The 24,403-nt window shown below is 35.5% G+C and overlaps 2 protein-coding genes and 1 non-coding gene across 5 annotated transcripts; 2 read left to right on the plus strand and 1 right to left on the minus strand.

The window, feature by feature from the left end:
* The first annotated feature begins 749 nt into the window (after positions 1-749).
* LOC133316648 (pentatricopeptide repeat-containing protein At2g39620) lies at positions 750-9,597 on the plus strand. The gene is made up of 7 exons (XM_061518430.1): positions 750-937; positions 1,037-3,420; positions 3,597-3,640; positions 3,773-3,856; positions 3,967-4,063; positions 9,301-9,434; positions 9,553-9,597. The coding sequence occupies exons 1-7, from the start codon at positions 750-752 to the stop codon at positions 9,595-9,597; spliced, it is 2,976 nt and encodes a 991-aa protein (XP_061374414.1).
* TRNAC-GCA (transfer RNA cysteine (anticodon GCA)) lies at positions 6,635-6,706 on the plus strand. Its single transcript has one exon. It is a non-coding gene; the product is annotated as a tRNA-Cys (tRNA).
* Positions 9,598-10,249: 652 nt separating the features above from the next.
* LOC133316658 (uncharacterized) lies at positions 10,250-23,244 on the minus strand. Of its 3 annotated transcripts, none has more exons than XM_061518443.1 (11): positions 23,051-23,244; positions 22,406-22,535; positions 20,755-21,567; positions 20,192-20,313; positions 19,993-20,088; positions 17,437-18,385; positions 16,280-16,786; positions 14,452-14,777; positions 13,468-13,566; positions 13,248-13,373; positions 10,250-12,539 (listed from the first exon to the last, which is right to left on the minus strand). In XM_061518443.1, the coding sequence occupies exons 1-11, from the start codon at positions 23,147-23,149 to the stop codon at positions 10,758-10,760; spliced, it is 5,049 nt and encodes a 1,682-aa protein (XP_061374427.1). In that variant the 5' UTR covers positions 23,150-23,244; the 3' UTR covers positions 10,250-10,757. The 3 variants fall into 3 exon arrangements, with proteins under 3 accessions (XP_061374427.1, XP_061374425.1, XP_061374426.1); XM_061518441.1 differs by having other exon boundaries at positions 20,755-21,672; XM_061518442.1 differs by lacking the exon at positions 19,993-20,088 and having other exon boundaries at positions 20,755-21,672.
* Between the last annotated feature and the right edge of the window lie 1,159 nt (positions 23,245-24,403).

Below are 24,403 nucleotides of genomic sequence, written 5' to 3' on the forward strand. Positions count from 1 at the left end.
TTAAGTAAGAGAAAAAGATAGATAAATGAAGAGTGAGAGTGAATAAAAAAAATATAAAGATGTAGGTCTTACTTTTTTATGAAAGTAAAAAGATATAAGTTGTGTGTAATTTAAAAGCTACTTCTCCCAATAATTTATTAAGACAAGTCCTATCCTAGGTTTTGAACCCTTCCACTTGTGTCAACGGTTATTGGCAATTTGGCAGTTTTCTTTAACTGAATCACAATAATTTGTAGATGTTTTAATGAATTTAAATTTGGTACAATTTTGTGAATAAGATTATACTTACCACCTATTTTTATTTATAATCTCTTAGAATCATATTTTAATAGTTGATTTCTGTTAATCGATGGTTATTTTTTTCGTAAATTAAATTTATTAATTAATTATTAATTTACAATAAATGATAACCATTAATTGACAAAATTAATAATTAGAATATAATTGTAAGATATTATAAAACATATATATATATATTGTAAGTACACTCTGTCATTGTAAAAAAGTTTTATATTTACATGTAATGATATATTAATATAGGGTTTTATAATAGTTATGTTGTAGGAAAAGTGATTCTCTAATGTTATAGAGATTCGTTTTGCGTGCTGTAATTTTTCTTTTTTCTTTTTTTCTTCAAAAAATATGGACCCACAAATTATGTGTATAGAAAAATTTGTTACCTGCTAAATGAGAAATGCAAATCCTTTTAACGTATCGTCACTTTCATTGTGCCTTGAAAGGGAAGCATCATGAAGGTGAGACATTCACTTCACAACCATAGGTTCCACCACACTCACCATGCCCATGTCTCTGCAATTTCTCAAACTTCATCTTCATCCACCAACAATATTCCACAACATTGCCACCACCACAGCTATTACCTTCACCTTCTTCGTTCATGCAAACACTTGAACCCTCTGCTTCAAATCCATGCCCGTTTGATTGTCTCAGGACTCCAACAACATCATCATTCCATCGCTGCCCATCTCATCAATTCGTACTCTTTCTTCCACCAATGTAGCTTGGCTCAATCAACATTCAATTCTATCACTAACCCATCTTTGATTCTATGGAATTCTATGATTAGAGCTTATTCTAGACTTCACCAATTCCAGAAAGCAATAAACCTTTATCATAGAATGTTAGAAATGGGACTTGAACCAGACAAGTACACATTTACCTTCGTTTTGAAGGCTTGTACTGGTGCTTTAGATTTCCATGAGGGTGTTGCCATTCACCAAGATATAGCTTCCAGAGAGTTAGAATGTGATGTCTTTATTGGGACTGGTCTCATTGACATGTACTGTAAAATGGGTCACTTAGATAGTGCAAGAAAGGTATTTGATAAAATGCCCAGGAAGGATATTGCTTCTTGGAATGCAATGATTTCAGGCTTATCTCAGAGCTTGAATCCTTATGAAGCACTGGAAATGTTGTGGACCATGCAGATGGAGCGTGTGGAGCCAGACTATGTGAGCATCTTGAACCTGGCTCCAGCTGTTTCTAAATTAAAGGATGTTGATTCTTGCAGGTCTATTCATGGTTATGTGGTTAGGAGATGTATTTATGGTGTGGTTTCCAACTCATTGATTGATATGTACTCTAAATGTGGTGAGGTAAATTCTGCTCGTCAGATTTTTGACCAGATGCAGGCTAAGGATGATGTCTCATGGGCAACAATGATGGCTGGATATGTACAGTATGGCTGTTTTTTTGAGGTTCTTCAATTACTTGATAAAATGAAGCGGAAGAATATGAATAAAGTATCAATTGTAAATGCCCTTTTGGCTGCTGCAGAGATGAGAGAACTAGAGAAAGGAAAAGAAGTTCATAATTATGCTTTACAGCTAGGGTTAATGTCAGATATTGTTGTTGCTACCCCTATAATAAGCATGTATGCAAAATGTGGTGAGCTGAGTAAAGCTAAAGAATTGTTTCTGAGTCTTGAAGGAAGGGATTTGGTTGCTTGGTCTGCTTTTTTGTCAGCTCTTGTCCAAGCAGGGTATCCTGGAGAAGCATTGTCTATATTCCAAGAGATGCAGCATGAAGGTTTGAAACCAGACAAAGTGACTCTTATAAGTCTTGTTTCCGCATGTGCAGAAATTTCAAATCCCAGATTAGGTAAGATGGTGCACTGCTATGCTATTAAAGGTGATATGGAGTCTGATATCTCAACCGTAACAACCCTTGTCTCAATGTACACTAGATGTGCATTATTTATGTATGCTATGAAGCTATTCAACAGAATGCACTATAAAGATGTTGTGGCATGGAATACTTTGATAAATGGGTTTACCAAATATGGTGACCCACGTCTTGGATTGGAAATGTTCCATAGGTTACAACTAAGTGGGATTCAACCAGATACAGGAACCATGGTGGGTTTGGTTTCAGCTTGCGCCCTTCTGGATGACCTAGATTTGGGAATCTGCTATCATGGGAATATTAAAAAGAGTGGGTTTGAATCTGGCATTCATGTAAAAGTGGCTCTAATAGACATGTATGCCAAATGTGGGGGCCTTTCTTCAGCGGAAAACTTGTTTCACTTAACCAAGCATGCAAAGGACGAAGCAAGTTGGAATGTGATGATTGCTGGGTATCTGCATAACGGATGTGCCAATGAAGCAATTTCCACTTTTATCCAGATGAAATTAGAAAGTGTGAGGCCCAATTTAGTCACATTTGTGACCATCCTTCCAGCTGTATCATGTATGTCAGCATTAAGAGAGGTCATGGCTTTTCATGCCTGCATAATCCGAATGGGATTTATATCTAGTACCCTTGTCGGAAACAGTCTCATAGATATGTATGCTAAATGTGGACAACTTAGTTATTCTGAGAAATGCTTCCATGAGATGGAAAATAAAGACACTATCTCATGGAATGCAATGCTTTCAGGTTATGCAATGCATGGCCAAGGTGACCTTGCCCTCACTCTTTTTTCACTTATGGAAGAGACTAATGTCCATGTTGACTCTGTTTCCTATATCAGTGTATTATCTGCCTGCAGACATGCTGGTTTAATTCAAGAAGGAAGGAACATTTTCCAGTCTATGTGTGAAAAGCACCATCTTGAACCAAATATGGAACACTATGCTTGCATGGTTGATCTTTTTGGCCGTGCTGGTTTATTTGATGAAGTTTTAAATTTAATTAATAAAATGCCAGCAGAACCTGATGCTCAAGTTTGGGGCGCCCTCCTGGGAGCATGTAAAATTCATTCCAATGTGAAGTTAGGAGAGGTTTCCCTCCATCACCTCCTTAAACTTGAACCAAGAAATGCAGCTCATTATGTAGTTTTGTCAGATATATATGCTCAATGTGGAAGGTGGACTGACGCCAGAAGAACAAGATCAAATATGATTGACCATGGGTTGAAGAAAAGTCCTGGATATAGCTGGGTTGGAGCTCATAAACAAGGTCCATGCCTTTCTGGCAAGTGACAAAGCCCAACCACAATTAGCATGGATACATCTATCACCAAACAGCTTACAAACAGAGAGACCTGATAAGAATTTGTTATAATATATATGGACCAACAGAACAAGGAATTAAAGGAGAAGGTGTGCAATCAAATTTTCTCTCTTTCCAATTAGAAGTGCAAAAGAAGCCTATAAGAATCACCAAGCTGTATAATCATGTATACTAGAATTTAAAAACATTGTTATGATGTATAATTTTTGTAAACCTGGAATGGCTATCCATGTATGCCATGTACAAGGTAAGAAGATTCCTCATTTTGCATTGCCTAGTTTGAGCTGTCATTCAGCAGTTGGAGGTGTTGAAGCAAAAACAACATGAAGTTAATTCAGCTAGTGGGTTGATCAAATTTGCTTTTCAGAAGGCACCTAAGAATGCAAGTTCTGCAAAGTAAAACCAAGAGAACAGTCCAATTCTACAGAGAAGAACAACTTTGGGAATGGAAATGGAAGCCAGTCTTATGGGAGCTTATTGCTGCACTCTCAGGAACTTGATTCATCATTCTTCAACTCTGTGTTAACTGTAAATCATGGGGATACCAGAATAGGAGCTGTGAAACGAGGCATACCATGTTGGGGTGAGGGTAAGAATGTAGTATAGAGTTAAAAGTTAATTTCACTTTGTTGAAAGTTGTTGAGATATATAGTCCCACATTGGTTGTATGAGCAACAAATGTGGAGTTTATAAGGCCTTGGGCACTCCCACCCTTAGAGCTAGCTTTTGGGGTGATGTATCCCAAGGTTCATTACATGGTATCAGAGCCTCGCCGTCCCCCACTTTCTCTTGTGGAGTTTTTTAGCACAAGTAGTTTGGGCATGTTGCATTGTCCACTCTTCAAGCCCAATGGGCTCTCGTGTGCTCTCGTGTGAGGGGACGTGTTGAGATATATAGTCCCACATTGGTTGTATGAGCAACAAATGTGGAGTTTATAAGGCCTTGGGCACTCCCACCCTTAGAGCTAGCTTTTGGGACGATGTATCCCAAGGTTCATTACAAAAGTAATGGAGTTAAATTGATTGCTTGCAAACCTGAAATCAAAATGTACCATATACTCCAAAGCACTGCACTTAGAACGATATTTGGTCAGAAATAGCTTTTCGTATAGTTATACAAATGTCATTGAACATACAAATTTGTCTTCATCAAGTTACACATATTTGTACATGCAATACAACATAATTTATTTTGATAATTTTTTAATTAAAAAAATAATATTATTAAATTCGAAACAATCATCCATTTCTGTAAACAATGCTATTCTCTGGCGTTCTCGTTTGGGACATCTTTCCCATTCTGTTTTAAATTCCATGAAACATGTTTTGGGTTTTTCTGATACTTTACATACTGATCATTTGTGTACTATTTGTCCTTTGGCAAAACAAAAACGCCTCCCTTTTATTTTAAATCCCCAACTTAGTGCATCTTCTTTTGATTTGGTCCATTGTGATATTTGGGGACCTTTCAGTACTGTTTCTGTGGAAGGATCTCGTTATTTTCTAACCTTGGTTGATGATTCAACCAGGTTCACTTGGACCTATTTCCTGCATAATAAGTCTGATTTTTCTGTTGTTTTTCCTGTTTTTTATAATTTGATTTTTACTAAGTATAAAGTTTCCATTAAATCTCTTAGATGTGACAATGCTCCTGAGTTCAATTTGTCCTCTCTTTTTTCTGCTAACGGTATTCAAATCTTTCACTCCTGTGTTGACCGTCCCCGGCAGAACTCTGTGGTAGAAAGGAAACACCAGCACCTACTCAATGCAGTCCGTGCCCTCCATTTTCAGTCCAAAATCCCTCTTCAATATTGGCAAGACTGTGTTCTTACAGCAGTCTACCATATTAACCGAACCCCATCTCCCCTTCTTGATTTCAAAACTCCTTTTGAGTTGTTGTGTCATAAACCACCTTCCTATACTCATCTACGAGCCTTTGGATGCCTATGCTATAGTTCCACACTTCCAAAGACTCGACACAAATTTTCACCACGTGCTCTGCCTGCTGTTTTTCTTTGTTACCCTGCAGGTTACGAGGGTTATAAACTCTTGGATTTGGCTTCAAATAAAATATTCATCTCTCGTGATGTTGTTTTTTATGAGCACATTTTTCTCTTTACTCTCAACCATACACCCTCTTCTTTTAACACTTAATTTTTCCACTTACCCCGCCTTCACTCCTATTACAGATCCCTCACCCTCTTCTATTTCCACAAGACCTTCACGGGTTAGGCATCCTCCTTCCCATCTTTCTGACTATCTGTGTTCCTCTTCCACAACTCATCCCTTATCCCAATTTATTTCTTATACCCGACTTTCTCCCTCCCATTATGCCTTTGTTAATTCAATTTCTTCCATTTTCGAGCCTGCCACTTATTCCCAAACTTCCCAACTAACGGAATGGCAGGCTGCTATGTCATATGAGCTTTCAGCTCTTGAATCAAATTCTACCTTTCATAACTAATAAGGCCTTTTCTAGGATCATATGGTTGAAGCATCCTCGGTGTTCCAAGCCAACCCTATAGACAGCTTTATCAAGGTCTCTTATCTTCCATGAGAGGACTTAATTGGGAATTACAGTGAGCTATTGCTACTTCTGATTCTAAATCAAAAAAGAATAAAAACTTGAAATCAAACAAAAACGGTTCAATAGGATAAAATATGGATATCCAATTTGCTTTTACGAATCGGTAAACTGAATTCTTTTAAAAAATAAAAAATAGTTTAACATAAAAACCGTTTTTAGAAAAACCGATTTTTTACTAACGGACCGATTCGGTTACAGATCAGTTTGGATGTTTCAAATATTTTGAACACCCCTATTTGAACGTTTTTCAAACTTAAAAATCTTGTATGTTTCTACTAATCAGTCAAAGATTCAATGTCAAAAGTTTCAATAGTATTTTTTTTATCAATTATAATAAGCTATGCATGATTGAGAATTTTTAATCCCTGTATTTATACTTAAAAACCATACGCGAATTCTTCTGAATCATACATATTCGTGATATATATGTCAATCTGAATCGTATATGCGTGAATATGATATGTATCTTGAGAGTTATTATAACATCTATGTATTATTAGCCACATATTTTAAGCCCTGTACAAAATTATGATTACTATTTTATTTATATTTTAAATTTAGTTTGTATCAAAGTGGGTCCATAGCTCAGTGGTAGAGCATTTGACTGCAGATCAAGAGGTCACCGGTTCGAACCCGGTTGGGCCCTATTTTGTAACTTTTTCCTTATTAAATCAAGTCCCTTTGTTCTTTCCCTTCCCCACATAACCAACCACAGAAACTACACACCATTTTTTTTATGGTTTTGTGTTAGAGATGTTGATCCAATTTGATTAGCTGTAACTGCTTGGTTTTGTGATGCATCCAATTGTTTTTTGAAATTCAACCTTTTTATTATTTTTGAAATTGACATAGCCAATGAAAGAGGAGTTCATTTAAACATTCTTATCTTTCAATAACATAACCATTGTGTGAATGATTTCCTCTCTCCCTCTTCATGAGTTAACAACGCTTGCTTTAAAATTTAAAAAAAAAAAAAAAAAAAGTTTTTATAGGTGCCATTTTTGCTTTTTTATGTGTAAGTAAACTTTTTTTTCCTTTACAGGAATGGGGTTAGTTGCACAAACAGCTAGCCCACTGCTCAAGCTCATCTATTTATAATTTTGGTTGAATGTTTTGCTCGCTTTCTTGCTAGGTCAGCCAACTTAAATAAATGTGTGGGATTTTGTTTTGTTTTTGCTTTTATGTGTAAATAACTTTTCTCCACTACATAAAATACACAAACATATTCAATTAATTGAATTTTAAATAAATTTGCAAAAGATAGCACTGTTTTTCATGTGATATGACTGGGATAACAACTATTTTGTCATTGGCAAAAATTTATCGGATTGTCACGTCAGGAAAACAAATTGTCAAAATATCACGTCACCAAACTCATTACACTATACAGTGAGATTACGTGGCACCATGTCAACAAGTTTAAAGACGATGAGTGTCCATGGAAAAATGATAAAGACGAATTAATGTCCAATAAATGCTTATTTGTTTTTTGTTTTCTTTTTGGAAAATATAATACACAATAAAGACAATGGACTGCCCATGAAAAAACGATAAAGATGATTTAATGTCCAATAAATGCTGATTTATTTTTTGTTTTCTTTTTGGAAGATATAATACACAATAAATACGATGGAGTGTCCTTGGAAAAATGATAAAGACGATTTAATGTCCAATAAATATTGATTTATTTTTTATTTTCCTTTTGGAAATTATAATACACAATAAAGACGATGGAGAGCCCAAATGGAGTATTCATAGAAAAATGATAAAGACGATTTAATATCCAATAAATGCTTATTTGTTTTTGTTTTCTTTTTGAAAATATAATACACAATAAAGACACTGGAGTGTCAAATGGAGTATCCATGGGAAAATGATAAAGACAATTTAATATACGTGCTATTTTTTATTGGTCCTCTCAATCCACGTATCAAATTATTACTAGCGCCACATAAAACGTTGCACAATGCAGCGAATTGGGCCCTACCACGTAATCTCGCTCCACATTGCAGCGAGATTACGTGGCCTTAAACTTGCTGATATGGTGCCACGTAATCTCGCTACACAGTGCAGCGAGTTTGATGACGTAGCATTTTGACAAAAAAAGTTCTAACGTGGCAATCCGATAAATTTTTGCCAAAAAGATAATTGTCCTGATATGATTACTCCATTTCATCAATTATAAGAGGAAGAAAGTTCTTTTCTTGAGTCGAAAAAAGAAGATAGGATAAAATATGATGTTCGCACTACTAGAATGAGAATAACTCAGAGAAGGAAAAGATGAAGAACAGTCTTGATCATTGTTATCAGACCCGGCTCAAATCGGCCGGGTTAACTCGGAACTCAGTGAATCAGTCATCGGATTAGTTCGAGTCAAGTATTGGACCGGCCACGTATTGAACCTGGTCAAAACCAGTGACCTGGTTGGATCATGAAAACCAGCAACTCAGCGAGTCATGCATTTAAAAAAGAAAATCATAAACCAAAGTTGTCTCGTCTTGTCTGAGAAAAGTGTAAAACTCCTTTTAGAAACTTTTGTAGTTTTGTTTGCTAATAGTATATTATCTTACATTGACTTCAAATTTCAGCTTTCAGGATGAAACAATTTGCGGAACAGTACCTGATAGTTGAATCTTCTTTTTTCTTTGTTTATTTTTTTTACTATATATTGTATGTGGTTATCATATATGACTTTTTTTGTCCCTACAAAAATTATATATAATTGCAGCCTAGTATAACAATTTTTTTTATATGTATTTGAATATTTTATGAATTTTCCTTTATAAAATATAGGTTTTTATATATTAACTCAAGTCATGCAATTCAATCGGTGATCCATCGGTTGAATCATTAACCCAATATCTCGACCATATCAATAACCGAAATTCTGTTGTACATATGAGCTCCTGGCTTCCAAGTACACACTTCTTGCTCCTATATATTTAATTTCTCCTTTATATCAGGACCCACGAAAGCATAAGATCGATACAGCAAAAGGAAATACCCACGGAAGGGTTGTCAATCCATATTGATATTCAATTTTATGCATTTGTTACTCTAGACACCCAAAATAATAAAATAATAATAATAATAATTTATATTTTCAAGCTCTACGAATGTCAAAATAGGTCAAATTGAGTTAATTATAATTACCCTACTGAATCTTACTTAGACATCTCATAGCCAATTTCTCGGGTGCATTCATTTAATCTGCATGTCTGAAGCTCTTCGTTTATGCAGAGAGATTGCAAGGATGCGTCGTGAAGCAGGCTGCAATAGTTGATACATCCAATGAAATTGAAGGTGATGAAGATGTTCCTCGTGTAGGTACAGGCAGAGAAAGAAGGAAGCAAGCTCCAAATCGTAATTATGCAGTATTTTATTTAATCTCAAACATTTGACTTTAACTGATTACTTCATCTTATTAAAAAAATAGTTCTTTTGATTTTTTATCTTTCGTGACAAAATTTTTGTTTATTAATTGGAATGTAGCCTGAAGCATTAGGAGCCAATCCCACAGCTCGAAGAGGAGTTTAATTGACCTGGGAAACAATATGAGCTAGAACATTCTACATGACATCTTTTACCGCAACAATCAGGATTCATCCAACTCGATGCTGATCTTCATTATTTGTTATTGTAAGTAACTTGACAAGGAGATTCTTTTGATGTAGGTTTCATAACGACTGCATTAGCAACCGTAACAGAGAGGCAAATGTAAAGCTCATGATTGTTAATCAATCCTACAGAGGCAGCACAAATTCGATCACGATTCAAAGACAAACTACTGTGAGCTAGAGCTAGCTCCGTTTGTAAGAGAAGGATCAGTTTGCAATCTTCAAACTATTCTCACCTAAAAAATTTCCAGGTCATTAATCAGAACCGTTGATTTAAAAACTATTGTCTTATGTATGTAGTCCACCGCATATAATGCCTTTACCTACAATCCCTGGTATAATTTAGTGGTGCACTGGTCCACCACAAAACCCACCATGTTTACTAACATTTTTATCAAAAAGAAAAAAGATAAATTACCTTGAGAAAAAGAAATAATTGAATAATACTAGTGTTTTATCTGAAGCTTCTCATAGAAGGTAATGATGAACATGTACTGTGTATTAGTTTGGACAACATGAATATGAAGACAATGAAGTGGAAGACTAACACTAACCACAAATCTGTAGGTAGGCAGACAAGAAAATACTTTCATTCCATCTGTTTCAGTTTACAACGTACGAAAATATAATGTCAAATATATGACACCTCCATATATGACATAGCAGTGTGTGTGTGTGTGTGTGTGTGTGTGTGTGTGACACCTCCATATATGACATAGCAGTGTGTCAGTGTCAGTGTGAGTGAGTGTGTGTGTGGGGGGGGGGGGGGGAAACGGAAAACAAAAAATGGAGACGGCAAAAGCAGGGAAAATCCACTAATCCTAAAGTTTCACGAGCACCACCTACATAACCTACTCCCCGCACTTAACAAGTCATTACCTTCGATTCACTTTCCTGTACAAGTTTGACGCAAGTTAAACTCTCAAACACCTGAAACTTCTGTGTCAACAGAACTGCTTCCAAATGTGGAAAGTCTATCGTAGATGAAAATATCACCTACCTGTTGAGGCCGCAAGTCACCCTGAGTAATTGTTTTGATCCTATCAATCTAACACTCAATCAATTACCAAATCTATATAGTTAATCGAGTTTAATGCCCCTTTCTTTTGCTGCTTCAAGAACAGAATTTGCTTCTCCAATGGACTCATACAGCTTATAGAAGCATTTCCACAACATTACAGAAAAGGGATATACCGATACAGCCCTTCTATAAAACCTCTCAGATATTGCCTCAATGCCTGTAGTACTGTGCAAAAACCCTGCAGCTTCAACCCAGACATATTCTGGTGGTATTGGGATGGCATCCAATATTGCATTTACCAGGGTTGAACAAGCCCAAAACCATAGACTGGCTGAGTTTAGGTCAAAAGGATTGTAGCCCTTGCTTAATTGCTTGCAAACACTAATAGCTAATTGAAAGTTATAAGGAACTACCTCCATAATGGCTTCAACAAAATCCACCAGATGTTTTGGGTTACTAACAGTTTGGGGTAAAAGAGATGAACCAAACCATGATTGAAGTATCAAGTTTAGCAGCGAACAATCAAATGAAACTGGAATTAATATGTTACCAATAAGATGCTGTATTCTTGGCTTCTTGATGTTGTCAACAAATTTTCTTGTTAGCACCTCAGGGACTTGCAACGCGTGAGAGGAACCATCCATATATACCTCCAAAATCTTCTTAATAGCACCATTAGGACCATCCTCCTTTATGCTCGAAGCATCACAAACCAGAAACATTACATGTTTTCTCATCGGCTGCTCTAAAACTCCAAAACTGGCAATATTCCTAGCCTTGTCAACTGCTATGCATGCTTCTGTTTTATCATTCTGGAAAAGTTTATAAAGAGACAGATTAAGAAATCCAAATATCATATCCATGTGTTTATTATCAGAACTTGATGTGTCTGAAACAGATTTTGAATTTAATCCCAATGAGCTACAAGAATTACCACCATCAGTGGCATGCATCCCTCCATTTGGGAGATGCTGTACTTGCCAGACAGAGTGGAACCATCGTACTGCAATTTCTTTTGCAAGATCCATTCTTTGATTCCGGATGGCATTTTCAATATATTGATTCCAGATGCACTGGATTCCAGGAACTTCTTTTGGCCATATGCTAATGGCTTCCTCAAATCCCATGAAACTGCCAACACCAATCTCCTGTTTCTGTATTCGAGCTGATGCCAGGACCAATTCTATGCAGGAAGGGTACAACTTAACATATTTATCCAACAAATTCCTTAAGCATACTGGGCTATCAAGAGCAACCATACATCTAATATGATTGAGAGCAAAAAGTTGAACAGAACTGAGATTTACTTCACTTTTCACTAATTCATCATAGACATAAGAGTCAATAGATTCAATAGCTGTTTCCAAAAGTTTAACAGCCATCTCCTTGCCATCTTCTGATAAACAGACAAAGGGCCATTCAATATCAAGGATATCCTTCTCACATTCAAACTTCTGCACTACAGCATCAGGCAGTTTCCTGTAAATAACTAAGTAAATGCAACAAACCCAGAACACACATTTGTCAGAAAGAGTTAAGCAATTGAGTATATCTGAGAGCGACAGATGATAAGGCTCATCCGATATAGTTGTATCAGGGAGTATGCCATAACTTCTTTCAATGGCCTTCTCAACATTCCCTGACATGCATAAGCAATCAATCATCTGCAGAAACAAGTCTAAGATGCATGCACTTTCATGCATTCTGTCCTTGGGAGCAGCAGATGCATTCTGACAGAGCACTGAGAGGGCAGTATCATAGGCAACCAACCGATCATGAAGCTTTTGCCGACTGTTGATGTACATGAGCCACAGTACATAAGATCCTTCACAGAGCTTAACCTGGAAAACAATAGTTGAGTGTTTCCAGAGAAAACACATGTTCTGTTTTCAAAAGGAAGGCTTAACATGCTAATAAAAATTTAAAAAGGAACTAAAGTCAGATATATGACAAAAAGCTCTTCTTCTCAAACAAAATAAGGAAACAAGCATTGCATTGGATTCTCTCTTATTTACGTGGACAAAAGCCCAAAGAAAAACATATGTACCACTTTCCCACCAATATCATTCGTTTTTAAGGATTTTACCTCATTCATTCACCCATCACTACTTGACTAGCTAGCCAACAACCAGCCTTTCACAAAATGATAGACAGGTTCTCACAATGTACAATTTCAAAATGATGGGTATCAATGGGTTGCTGTACAGCTAAAAGTTCCTTATGATACATTAAGTGGTGTGAGCTTGATATTTTGGATTAGTGTTTAGTTCACTTCTATGTGGAAATAGAATCAACTCCGAAAGACATGATTACATATAACACAAACCATACAAAAGGCCTGACAGGTGATTTATAAAGCTACTGCCTACAACTTTATCAGGAGTCAGGAAAATAAATAAACAAGATGTCTATCAGTAGATTTTCCTGAGAACATTAATAGTACTCCAAGAGTCACTATATCTCAAAATTTCCCAATTCCCCATATCAGAAGAAAAAAATATTCTCCAGAGCACACTCAACATAAAAGTAGGAAACAAATAAATACATACCGCACACAAGAACATGTCATCCTTTTCATTTGGCATCAAAATTCCATAGTAAATTAGCAGATAAACAATCCAGAGAACCACAGATGTTGGATCAGTCTCCAGAGCTTTTGACAGTACAGATAGAGCCTGAAAAATCCAAATTTTGATAAAGAGGTAAAAAAATACATGAGCAAATTCCAACACCAACCATCAAGACAGTCAATGCATAAACAACTGTTACCTTTTTTACACCCTGTAATTTATTCATTTCCTGGTTAAAAATAAGAAGAGCCAACTCGACAGCTTGTTCACTATCAGCCATAGCCTGCTTAATTTGATTCTATGTATGCAATAAATAAAGAGGAAGTTAGTATGAACAAAGGAATTCAAATTCAAACTATATTGCGTTGGTTAATAACTGAATCAAAGCCAGATTAATCAAAAGGTGTTGACCAGGATAATTGTCAAATTCACATTATAGCCAATATGAAAACAAAAAGTTCTCATTAAAACTCAAAATAAGTTCTCCTCATATACGACAAATAATTTGCACTTCGAAGTTCACAAGACTAACTTTTTGATGTTCCTAGAATATGACGGGAACTCCCTGGTAAGTTCATTAAGTTACACAACCATTGCCATTATTAATATACGTGCATGCACTAATATGCCCAAGTACACAAAATATAAGAATGTTATATTTAAAACAATGGAATATCATCAAAAGAATCAAAAGAATCAAAAGCAAAATCTGTGACGGGAGACAGACATGCTAAAGGGATGAGAAAGGAGTAAGAAAGGACTAGATAATGTTCCGGCAGAAACTTCGTATTTTACCATAACAAAAGGAAAAGTTCTTCGAATACTATAGATTGCTCAGAATAAAAGTTTCATCTCGTTTTACAAATAGTAGGTCCCTCCCCAGGCATAATAAAACTTGATTGGCAAGCAAGCATTCTTCTACGACTCCGTTTAGTATACCTTATAACTACCTTAAAATCATCTAAAATAACCAAATAAAATGTCAAAAATAATCCCTATGAAAATTAAAATAAAATCATAAACAAAATATAATTACAATTGACCCATTTTGAGCACTTGGGCATCAACAGGTGATATAACCTTAGACCTGAACCATAATTAAAGAGATAATATTCGATAAGTTGAAAACCAATAGAAGTGTAATAAACCAGGAAAATAAAAATGGTAGTTAGAAGCAACAAACCCCAGCTCCACTTCTCCACTGAAAATAAGATAACTGATTGCTCCATGCCCCATGGACCTCTATGCGTTCATCGTCACCATGTAATAGTGGATCATCAGTGGATAAACCATTTCGAAGCAGATTTGAAGTAGCTAAAGTAATACTGAAATGCTTCTGCCAGCACTGAGTATTTCTATGTCCCATGACAGGTTTATATGCAAATTGATCCGCTTTCAGAACATCTAAACCAACAAGGTAAGTTGGCATAATAGTAGCTTTGTGAAACTTGGGAACTTTTGTCACACCATTACAATTTTGTTGATGCAATGCTAATCTACCTTGACAATCTGCTCATACAGTTTATAACAGTGTCTTTAGAAAAGAAAATTATATTAACAAATATATCAAAAAATACTTTAACAAATTTAGAAAGTGGCTGATATCAAAATAAAATCATACTTCAGAATTTGTAATTGTATTCCATATATTAAATATTAATATCTGCAATATCTAATAGTCGATAATAGTGCTACAGAAATAGAAGATCTTATGAAGTGTCAATTCAATTATTGTATTCTGACTGTAAGAGAATTATAATTTTCACTACATTGTTCTTCATTTCTGATGAAGAATAAAGAAGCTATCTTTATGTATCAATTACTCCATTAAGAGATTTAGTAGTTCTGTAGTTGAATCTGAAATCTGTATTACTTAAGAGTATTAGATATTGGGTGCTTGCAGTAGTTAAGTAACAAAATAGAAAGTATTAAACTAAAAAATAGAAGGAAGCCAAAAAAGCATTTAATATTTTCGTTTTAAATTAGGAGGATTTATTCATTAGATACTGTTAATGGAAACTATTAAATGCTTATAAAACAGTGCTCTCAGGGTGCTAATTAGCAAATGCCTTGGATATTTTAGCTACTTGAGTCGTTCATCTATGTATTTGATAAGTGCAGTATGCCTAGAAAAGTCCAATCTCGTAATTAGAAGTCTAAGTAATAATAGCAAATCCAAAAGTCATTAATTAAGCCACTTAAGGGTCCAGCAGTAAGTTCTAGAAACATATTGGGTCTATAAATAGAGATTCTCAAGGTAATTTCAACAGTATTCAGTAAAGCGATTCAGAATATATCTTCAGGTGTTTCTTTTTCAACTTAGGATAAGAATTCTAATAATATAAAATCTCTATCTATCAAGGCTGACTCCTACCACATAAACCCATTTAGCCCACATATCAATCTAACCGATTCTTATATTTCCCCATTCCATTCAACCCCCTTTAAGAACATTCCTGAGCAGCATCAACCTCACTAAGACTGGTAGTAACAACTTACAAATATTAGTCTCAATAAAGATCTGTAGCACGCATCTAATTCCAATGGAACATTGACTTAACCCAATTTCCCATGAGAAAATTTACTATTTCTGGCACAGCTCTGGAATTAAATGCTCTAGTAAGCCTATAAATGATATATATCCCCTACCCACCCGCCATCCTCCTTTAAAAAAAAAATTCAATCATTCGAGCCTTCTAATTTGACATACCCTAATCCAAAACCTGACATACTTCAATCAAGATATAAACTATTATTTACTCCTAAACACTAACTCCAGTGATAAAATAGAAATATACTCTCTCCCAGATGCATCCTCTTCTACATAGTATCATCCACTCATCCTCTATTAACCCACTTATCTCCTACACGCTACCAATATATAGTCCAGCTTCAGAAATTACCCAAAAAATACAGATGACAATCATCAGATAGATATTTTCAGAAAGTTCCCTCACATAGCAAGTTAAGGCAAAACATGTAGGTATCAAACTGTCACTAATCTTTTATACCTGCATTATTAGAAGCAGTGTGCTTATGCTGATGAATGTTTCCATCACCATAGTCCTTAACATGCTGCCAAGGACACTCATCATTGTTGCATTTTCCTCGGAGTTCATACATGCAAAGTGGCCAAAATGGATCAACTGCAGTACCACAACTATAAGAGCTTTCACCTGAGAGTAAATTCCCAACAGTGACAGGCATGGAGATTGCTAACATATTGCCCGACTTTGTTTGATCAGATATGAGGCATGTTGCATTTTTATTTTGACCATCATTGGCATGAATAAGCTCATCTTTACCCTGTAATTGATTTGAATTGAATGGAGAAACTTTTCTTAGCTCACTAAATGCACTCCTTAAAATCAAAGTAGGGATGTTCACTGCATTAGGCATATCTCCTTGATCTCCTGAACCAGCACTGCAGTTGGAATTCAAAGAATTTCCACCAATGTTTTGCTGACTTTGAATCTCATTGGAATCCAGATAGATACTCCTTTTATGCCTCTCAATGCCTAGAGTTATAGAACAAAATAATCAGGAATACAAGGGATAAACTTGAAAGTTGATCAGCACTTAAGTATAACTAATTTCAAGTCATGATTCCTCATAATTAAAGACAAAGAAGCATTGCACCGAGATCTATTAGTTGGCAATACCTAAATGTGCTAATAGGTTGCTACACTGCAATTGACAACATAATACGCCTAGAATTTTTAGAAAAATATATCAACATTTGAAAGTCCTTGTATCATTATTTTTCAGCCTTATTTTTTATGCATTTGGGGAATATATGAACTTTGATTTCTATATTTAATTAAGGAAAACAAAAAAAATTCAAAATCTTGTTATGAGCACACCTTTGAATTTCAGATAAAATCATAGCCTATGCATCTGGAGTGCCATCATAAAACAGTTGCACCAAGTTATAATAAGTTTCTCTACAATAGGCAGACACCTTATCAACAATTTCTTTGCACCACACAAACCATCTCATGGATTCAATAAAGGAAACAAATTATACTAAAACCCAATATTGACTGAGATAAGAGCATTACACAGTGCGCTAAGTCAGGATTCAGAATCAGCATTACAGATTTAGCAGTCATATCTATATAAGAAAAAAAAAGCACCACAGCATGTTCATTAGAAGAAAAAAAAGTACCTTTAAGATCATTATCTTCCAACCCCGATAGTGGTATGACACTGTGGTGCTCCTGGCTTTTCTCACTTCCAACTTCATTTCCAGCTCCTCGTTCAGCAGGAGGCTCTACGTTATTACATGGATTGCTACTCTTTATAGCTCGTGTCTTTAATCGTGCAAATAATTCAGACCTTAGTGTTGCTTCAAGTTGCAAAGAATCCTGGGTACTGTCAGTGGAAAATTTTGCATTTGACGCAGTATCTATGTCCATTGGTTTGACCTTAGGGTCCTGTTTTCTATGATATTCAGCATCAAGATGATTAGACACATGTCCCGCTGGAGAAATCTCTTCATTTTCATTAGTTGATGTGTCTAATTCATCTGAAAGAGAATAAACTCCATCTGCAGCATTATTACCCCTTTGAGGTAATGGCTCTGATGTACTGGAATCTGGTTCACCGCAAGGTTCAGACCCTAAATTTGCTCCAGTCATATGGTGATAGGATGTATTGGAACGCCGATTATTGATGCCTCGATTATTAGAATCAAAACATGGATTAATAATATCATTATATTCAGCCTGCCGCTGAAAGCTTGATGTGGGTATTTCATATGCATGTCTAGGTAAGTAATCCAGCCCTATATCAAGATGTTGGCGCTGCCCTGAAGACCAAGAAAAGCTGGAATTGTTTGAAATTAAAGATCGTAACTTTGCTGAATACAATTCCCTTTTATGATAAAGATTGTTGCATTGAGCATTAGCTTCAAGCAAAGACCTCTGAGCTTTAAGATAAGCTTTAAGTGCATTTCTTTCTGCAATTTCACACTTGTGTCTGTGCTCTTGAGCTTCCTCCAGTTCCTTGTCTATCAATTCCTCCATACTATAAAATGACTGAAAATCTATGTTGCTAGGCTCCAAGACATTTGGATTACCATTATGATTCAAAAGAACTGCATTGCTTAATGCTTCCTAAATGAGACGAGAGGAGGGAGTAAGTAGAGAGTCAATAACATGAAAAAACAGGAACATTATAATGTTAAGATATACTAAAGGCCTCTTTTCAATTGTTTATTGTTAGTACTTTATTCAGGGAGGAACTTGATGAATGCATCAACCCTACACTATTATGCAAAGTTAAAGAAAACAGGAACAACATGATATCAAGAAGGGCTTAAGTTTTCTGCAGTAGTGGCAGAAAACAAATTGTCTGCCACACAGACCAAAAAACCGGGACCCACAAATTTATTTTAAAAAAAATGAAAAAAATGAAAAACGATGTGAGTACGGTGGCTGAAAGCTTTCTGCAGTCGATGCAGGAACGATTTTCTCTATCAAGAAATTCAAAATTATACTAGAAACATTGCTGTTTATATTGTCAAAAGTTTAACTTGGCTGATCTATGACCAATTGGTACCTACACTTTTAAAAACAACAATGAAGAGGGGCAAACTGATTTCAAATTAAAAAGGCCCGTATCTCCTATAAATCAAGTAAGAGAAAAAGAGTCAGACCATTATATGCCATACTAAATTAAATAGATCAGTATTCAAAAAAATTTAAAAGACTTCAAAATGATAAACTTTTCAAATAAAAGAAAGATTTACTATGGTTAGTTAAAAGGCAGCCTGGTGCTATAAAGCTCCCACTAGTAAACAGAATCAGAGATCTGGGTTCAATTTTGCAAAAGGGTGGAGAAATGATGACGATATAAATCATAAAATTAGAACAGGGTGGATGAAATGGTGTAGTGTATTAGGGTTTTTGTGTGACTTCCCCTTAGGTTAAAAGGAGCAGTTAGACCTGCAATGTTATATAGAGTTGAATGTTGGCCAGCAGATAGACAATATGAACATAAAATGGGAGTAGCGGAAATGAGGATATTAAGGTGGATGTGGAATCATACAAGGATGAATAAGATAAGAAATGAAGATATTCAACCAAAAGTAGGACCGGTGGTTGAAAAAACATAGATTGAGGTGGTTTGGGCATATAATGCGAAGACCCCTAGATGCTTTTGTTAGAACGAAATTTTGTTACCAAGAGCTTGACATAAAAAGAGGAAGAGGATGACCAAATCTTACTTGAGGGAAGGTAGTAAAATAAGACTTAATGGAGTGGGATATGGATTGGTAGAAGTTGTCTTAGGGAGGTTTGGAGGAGTGGAAAGCGATTAACATTGTGGAGGCTTGAACCCATTTTTCTTCATATGTTTCAAATGGTCCCTTTTTAATCCTTTATCCCTATATCTCCTTCTATTTGCTTCTTTACCTCTCCTTTCTTCTTTTTTCTTTTTCTTTTATTTCTCTTTCTTCCTCAATTTTTTCTGTACTTTTCATTTGGGTTCATCTGCCATTGATCCCAACTAGTTTAGGATAAAGATGTTGTTGCTGTTGATGTTGAATTAATAAACAGAAAAGGCATAGGCAGAGTTTTCAGTTAAGTCGCCAAGTAAAAGCAAATGTCATGTATAGCAAATTATAACTTATGGTGAGTTATTAAACAGAAAAGGCACAGGCATAGTTTCAGTGAAGACAGCAAGTAAAAGCAACTGTCGTGTATCGCAAACTATAACTCACTAAATCATTTGGCACATTATTGGAAGTCATATTTGTTGGCACTGCACTTGGGTTGAAAGCAATGCAAGGGTCAACCAGCCCACTACTCTTTTCAGTCTGATTGCAAACATAATTGTTATTAAACAGAAAAGGCACAGGCATAGTTTCAATGAAGACAGCAAGTAAAAGCAACTGTCATGTATAGCAAACTATAACTCACTAAATCTTTTGGCACACTATTGGGAGTCATATTTGTTGGCACTGCACTTTGATTGAAAGCAATACAAGGGTCAACCAGCCCACTACTCTTCTCAGTCTGATTGCAAACATAATTGATATCACCTGCAGAGTATAATCAGACCATGAGAGATTCTAACCATAAAAGGACCTAAACATTTTTAACTGGCTAGTATTTGGGTTAGGTTGTGATCAGTCAACAGCTTTGATATACTTATCCAAATCATTTAAATCAAAACAGTATTGTAAGATTAGATAATATACATATTCTTACAATATGACAATATAAGTTTACATTTAGACCAAAAAAGATAGCATCAAATTTTCCGCGGCACTTGAAAGCAGCCTCACATAAACTTGTGATCAGGAAAAAAGAGAAATGAGAATACCACATAATAAAAGCTAATGGGTTATCAATTGAGAGTACAAGTAACTTGATTCAAACTTGTTGTAATTTATAAAATTCAGAAAAGTACAACAAAGTTTCCAAGTCACTTCTAGACCAAAAATGTCTAAGATATAGATGGCCAAAAGCAAAGTATTTACCGTCTCTTGATCTACAAGGGATATTTTGAGAAGAATTGTCAAGATGTTTGTCAGGTTGCCTTTGTGATATAATAGTTGTTGACTCCCCTCTACATAACGGAATCTCTTTTTGGCTACGATCAACCTTGTTTCTCTCCTGAGGATTACAGTTTTCCCATGCAGAATCTTTTGATGGTAATATAGATTTCACAGCAGGAACTTCTTGCTGACTGCCAACAGCTTGAGGGATACCATAAGATGTGCCAAGTTTCATACGTTTCCTATCTGGTTCCTTTGGCTCCAATTGTGCAGCCTCTGAGGAAAGTAGAGTATGTTTCCTAGCTGTGTCATTCTTCAGAATCATGGCATTATGGTCCCTACCCAAAACGGAGGCAAACTCCTTATTTTGCTGGGCTGCCTTCAACTTCAGTTCACTTTCCCGAAGTGCAATCTGATGCCGCAAATCCTGAAGTTTACTGTCATTCGGTACCACTCCTTGATCACGTCCACGCTCTTGACTTGCTAAATTCTTTTTCATTGGATTGAAATTTCTAGCTCGTGAACCTTGTCCTAGTGATGTAGATCCAGCACCCTTAGAATTGGAACCAGGAATTTTGGTCACTGACGAGATAAATGTGCGATTTAAAGATGATCTCTTGGGCAATGCCTTGTGTAAACTTCTAGCATTTTGCTGTAACTGTAACTTGTTTGATTTTTCCAAGGATGAGATAGGTTGCTTTGTATCGCTATCCAACCTGGAAGCATTACCTTTAGTTTCAAATTCACTACCACTGTCATCATCAGAGAAGCTTATCACAAGATTTTTATCAGTGCCTGCATGACCAGTCCATGGAGAAGATTTAGGGGGTAATTGGTTCTTTTTTAAGCTCTTCTGACAAGTTGGTTTTCCGATGGTTTGCAACAGTATATTATTGGAACCTGTAAAATATTGTCACAAAACCTTACCCTCCAGATATTGTACTTGCCATTAAAATGCCTTTTGGAAGATGATATACACAGTGAATTCAAATATCTTCCTTGATGTAAGAACAAGCACCAAGACAAATTTAAAAGAAATTATATTCAAGCAGTCTTATACCATTAAATAAAATTAGAGCACCACACATATACATATGTGTACGTATGTGTGTGTATAATCATCAGATAAACAGATGTCCTGATCTTGCAACAGTTAAGATGAAGTTTCTAATCCCATAAACCTGACTAAAATTATTGACAAAATAATTGGAGTATTGTTGGAAATAAGCCCTGGACAAGTCAGAAAAAAATACAGAGCTCAAGATGGTGCCAGAAGAGTGATGCTCAATAAGAGGGATTCGTACCCAGAGAAACCAAAAGGCAAAGGGTCTGTTTGATACTTTGATTGTGTTCTAATTTTTTGTTCTTAAAACTGTTTTGTAGAATAGTTAAGGAAACAGGAGTTTTCTGTGTTTCTTTTGTTTTTAAAGTTAAAAGTCAAAACAAAAAACAAAAATAACTCAGACATGTTCTCTAAATTTGATTCTAAAAACAAAAACAAAAAACAGTTACAATTTATAGAACTTTTTTTGTACAAAACAGGTTTGGGTATTTTTTTTTCTGTTCTGAAAACCAAAAAACAGTATTCAAACAGGGCCAAGCTTTCCTTTAATTGACAGTTAGCAAGACTTACCACCCTGATCGCTTTGGGTACATTTTTGCTCCGCGGGAACAGAAATAGACTCAACAGCCGGGGTGGATTGCACAGCAGGGGTGGATTGCAAAGCAGGAGTGGATTGCACAGCAGAGCTATCGGGGTTTTCCTGGTGGACAGAGATTACCCATTAACAAATCCATAAACATTAAAAACAATTAAAAAAAAAAAAGCAATCAAGTTGAATTAGTAAGAACGACACATTGATTACGCTTCTCCCACATGCTTTAAAATTTTGATACACTCTCATTTTCTATTTCTACCGTTTTGGCCAAATAAATAAATAAACATAACCCCCTACTCTGCCGTGCTTACAAATAGAAGCTAAACAGAACTAAGTGTTGTTCTCTTGAATCTCTCAGATCTACAGCAATCACATAAAATCACGAACTAGCTAAGATTAACAACTGAAGTCAACATGCAACATACGAAACCAAATAATCGGACTCCTAAAATTCCTCGATTATCTTCGCAGACAAACAGAACAAACAGCGGTGCAGCAGCAGAAGAAAGAGCAGAACAGGAGTCAACGAATGTTAAAAAGAAAAAAAGGGAACGAAAAAGCAAAAAATAGCAGAAATCAAAAAAAAAAAAAAAAACTAGGGTTTCGTTAAAGAAAAATACGTCGGCGTCGTCCTCGTCGTCGGAAGAGAGCTCGCCTTCTTCTCTGATTTTGGAAGGAACGGTTGGAAGTTCTGGATTGGGTTTCTCAGATGCCGTCATGGCTGTGGTGGTGGCTGAGGTCAACGGTGTCCTCAAACGTCACTCTCTCTCTCTATCTCTCTCTCTCTCTCTCTCTCTCTCTCTCAAGAAGAAGAGTTGCCATAGACAGAGAGAGTAAACGCGCAAGAAATGGGGAAAAATAGAGGGAAATCGTAAGAAAACGAACCGTCGCGTGCTGCACATGCAGACAGACCCTGGAATTGCTATTATGTCCTCGTTTTCTTTTTGTTCTTACCATTTTAGGATTACCCTCATTTTCTTTTATTTATTTATTTATGTTACAAGACAAAATTTTAAGGGAGATTTTTTTATTATTATTAAAGGGTTTTTTTTTTTAATCTTACTTTAAAAAAAATTGTCTAATGTTGATTCAAAATGATATAGTTTTTAAACGAAAATCATAATGTATTTGTAATTTTAATTTATTTCATAGTTTTAATAGTTTTTATCATTTTAATTTTTTAATCTTTCAACTCCAAAATAACATCGTTTCGATAAACATTAGATAAAGTTTTTAAATGTTCATTATTAAATTATTTTTCATTATAATCATTAAAGCCTTTAATGTGTCTACAAAGAATACAGATAAATTATTTACATTCACTCTAAAAATAATGTCATTTTACGATAAAAGATTAAAAAATTAAAAATTATTATAACCTTAGATAAATTATAATTACAAAAACACCTTAGTTTTTGTCTCATAATAATATCATTTTTTTTAATAAAGAATGGACAAGGCCCGGATCTTAATTTTTTTTAATATGTATGGGGCAGAATCCTTTGGGATTGATGTCAAATTTAAAAGTTTGACACATGTTCTGAATGAACATTAATATGGATCTATATTCTGGTTATCTGCATGTGTTATCTCTATCCTTGGTGTATATATGGGGCTAGCTTCTGAACAGTTACCTTTATTATGGAAGTGGTGGGTACCATCGTGGCATCGTGGTAGGCCCACTTATAACTCCACTACTTGTAATACTGGTTGACTCAATCAACTGCTAACTCCCCTACGTGTAATACTCACTGACATGACTAACCGCCTATCCGGGTAAAGTATATCCGGGTTCCGTGTCTTTTACTCTTATAAGCAAGTATGGCTCAATGTATGAACCCGGAACATTAAGCCCCCAAAGTCGGAGTTAAATGGATTTTTACTCCGAGTTTAACTCTTAAGGTTTCACTTATTATGCCCTTTACTTTTTCCTTACGTCAGTATCCTTATTAAATACTCCCTGTCTATTCAGC

The sequence above is a fragment of the Gastrolobium bilobum genome, unplaced genomic scaffold (genome assembly GCF_033153095.1).
Source record: "Gastrolobium bilobum isolate Gb01-03AN ecotype WA unplaced genomic scaffold, APGP_CSIRO_Gbil_v1 utg1827, whole genome shotgun sequence".
NCBI lineage: Eukaryota > Viridiplantae > Streptophyta > Magnoliopsida > Fabales > Fabaceae > Gastrolobium > Gastrolobium bilobum.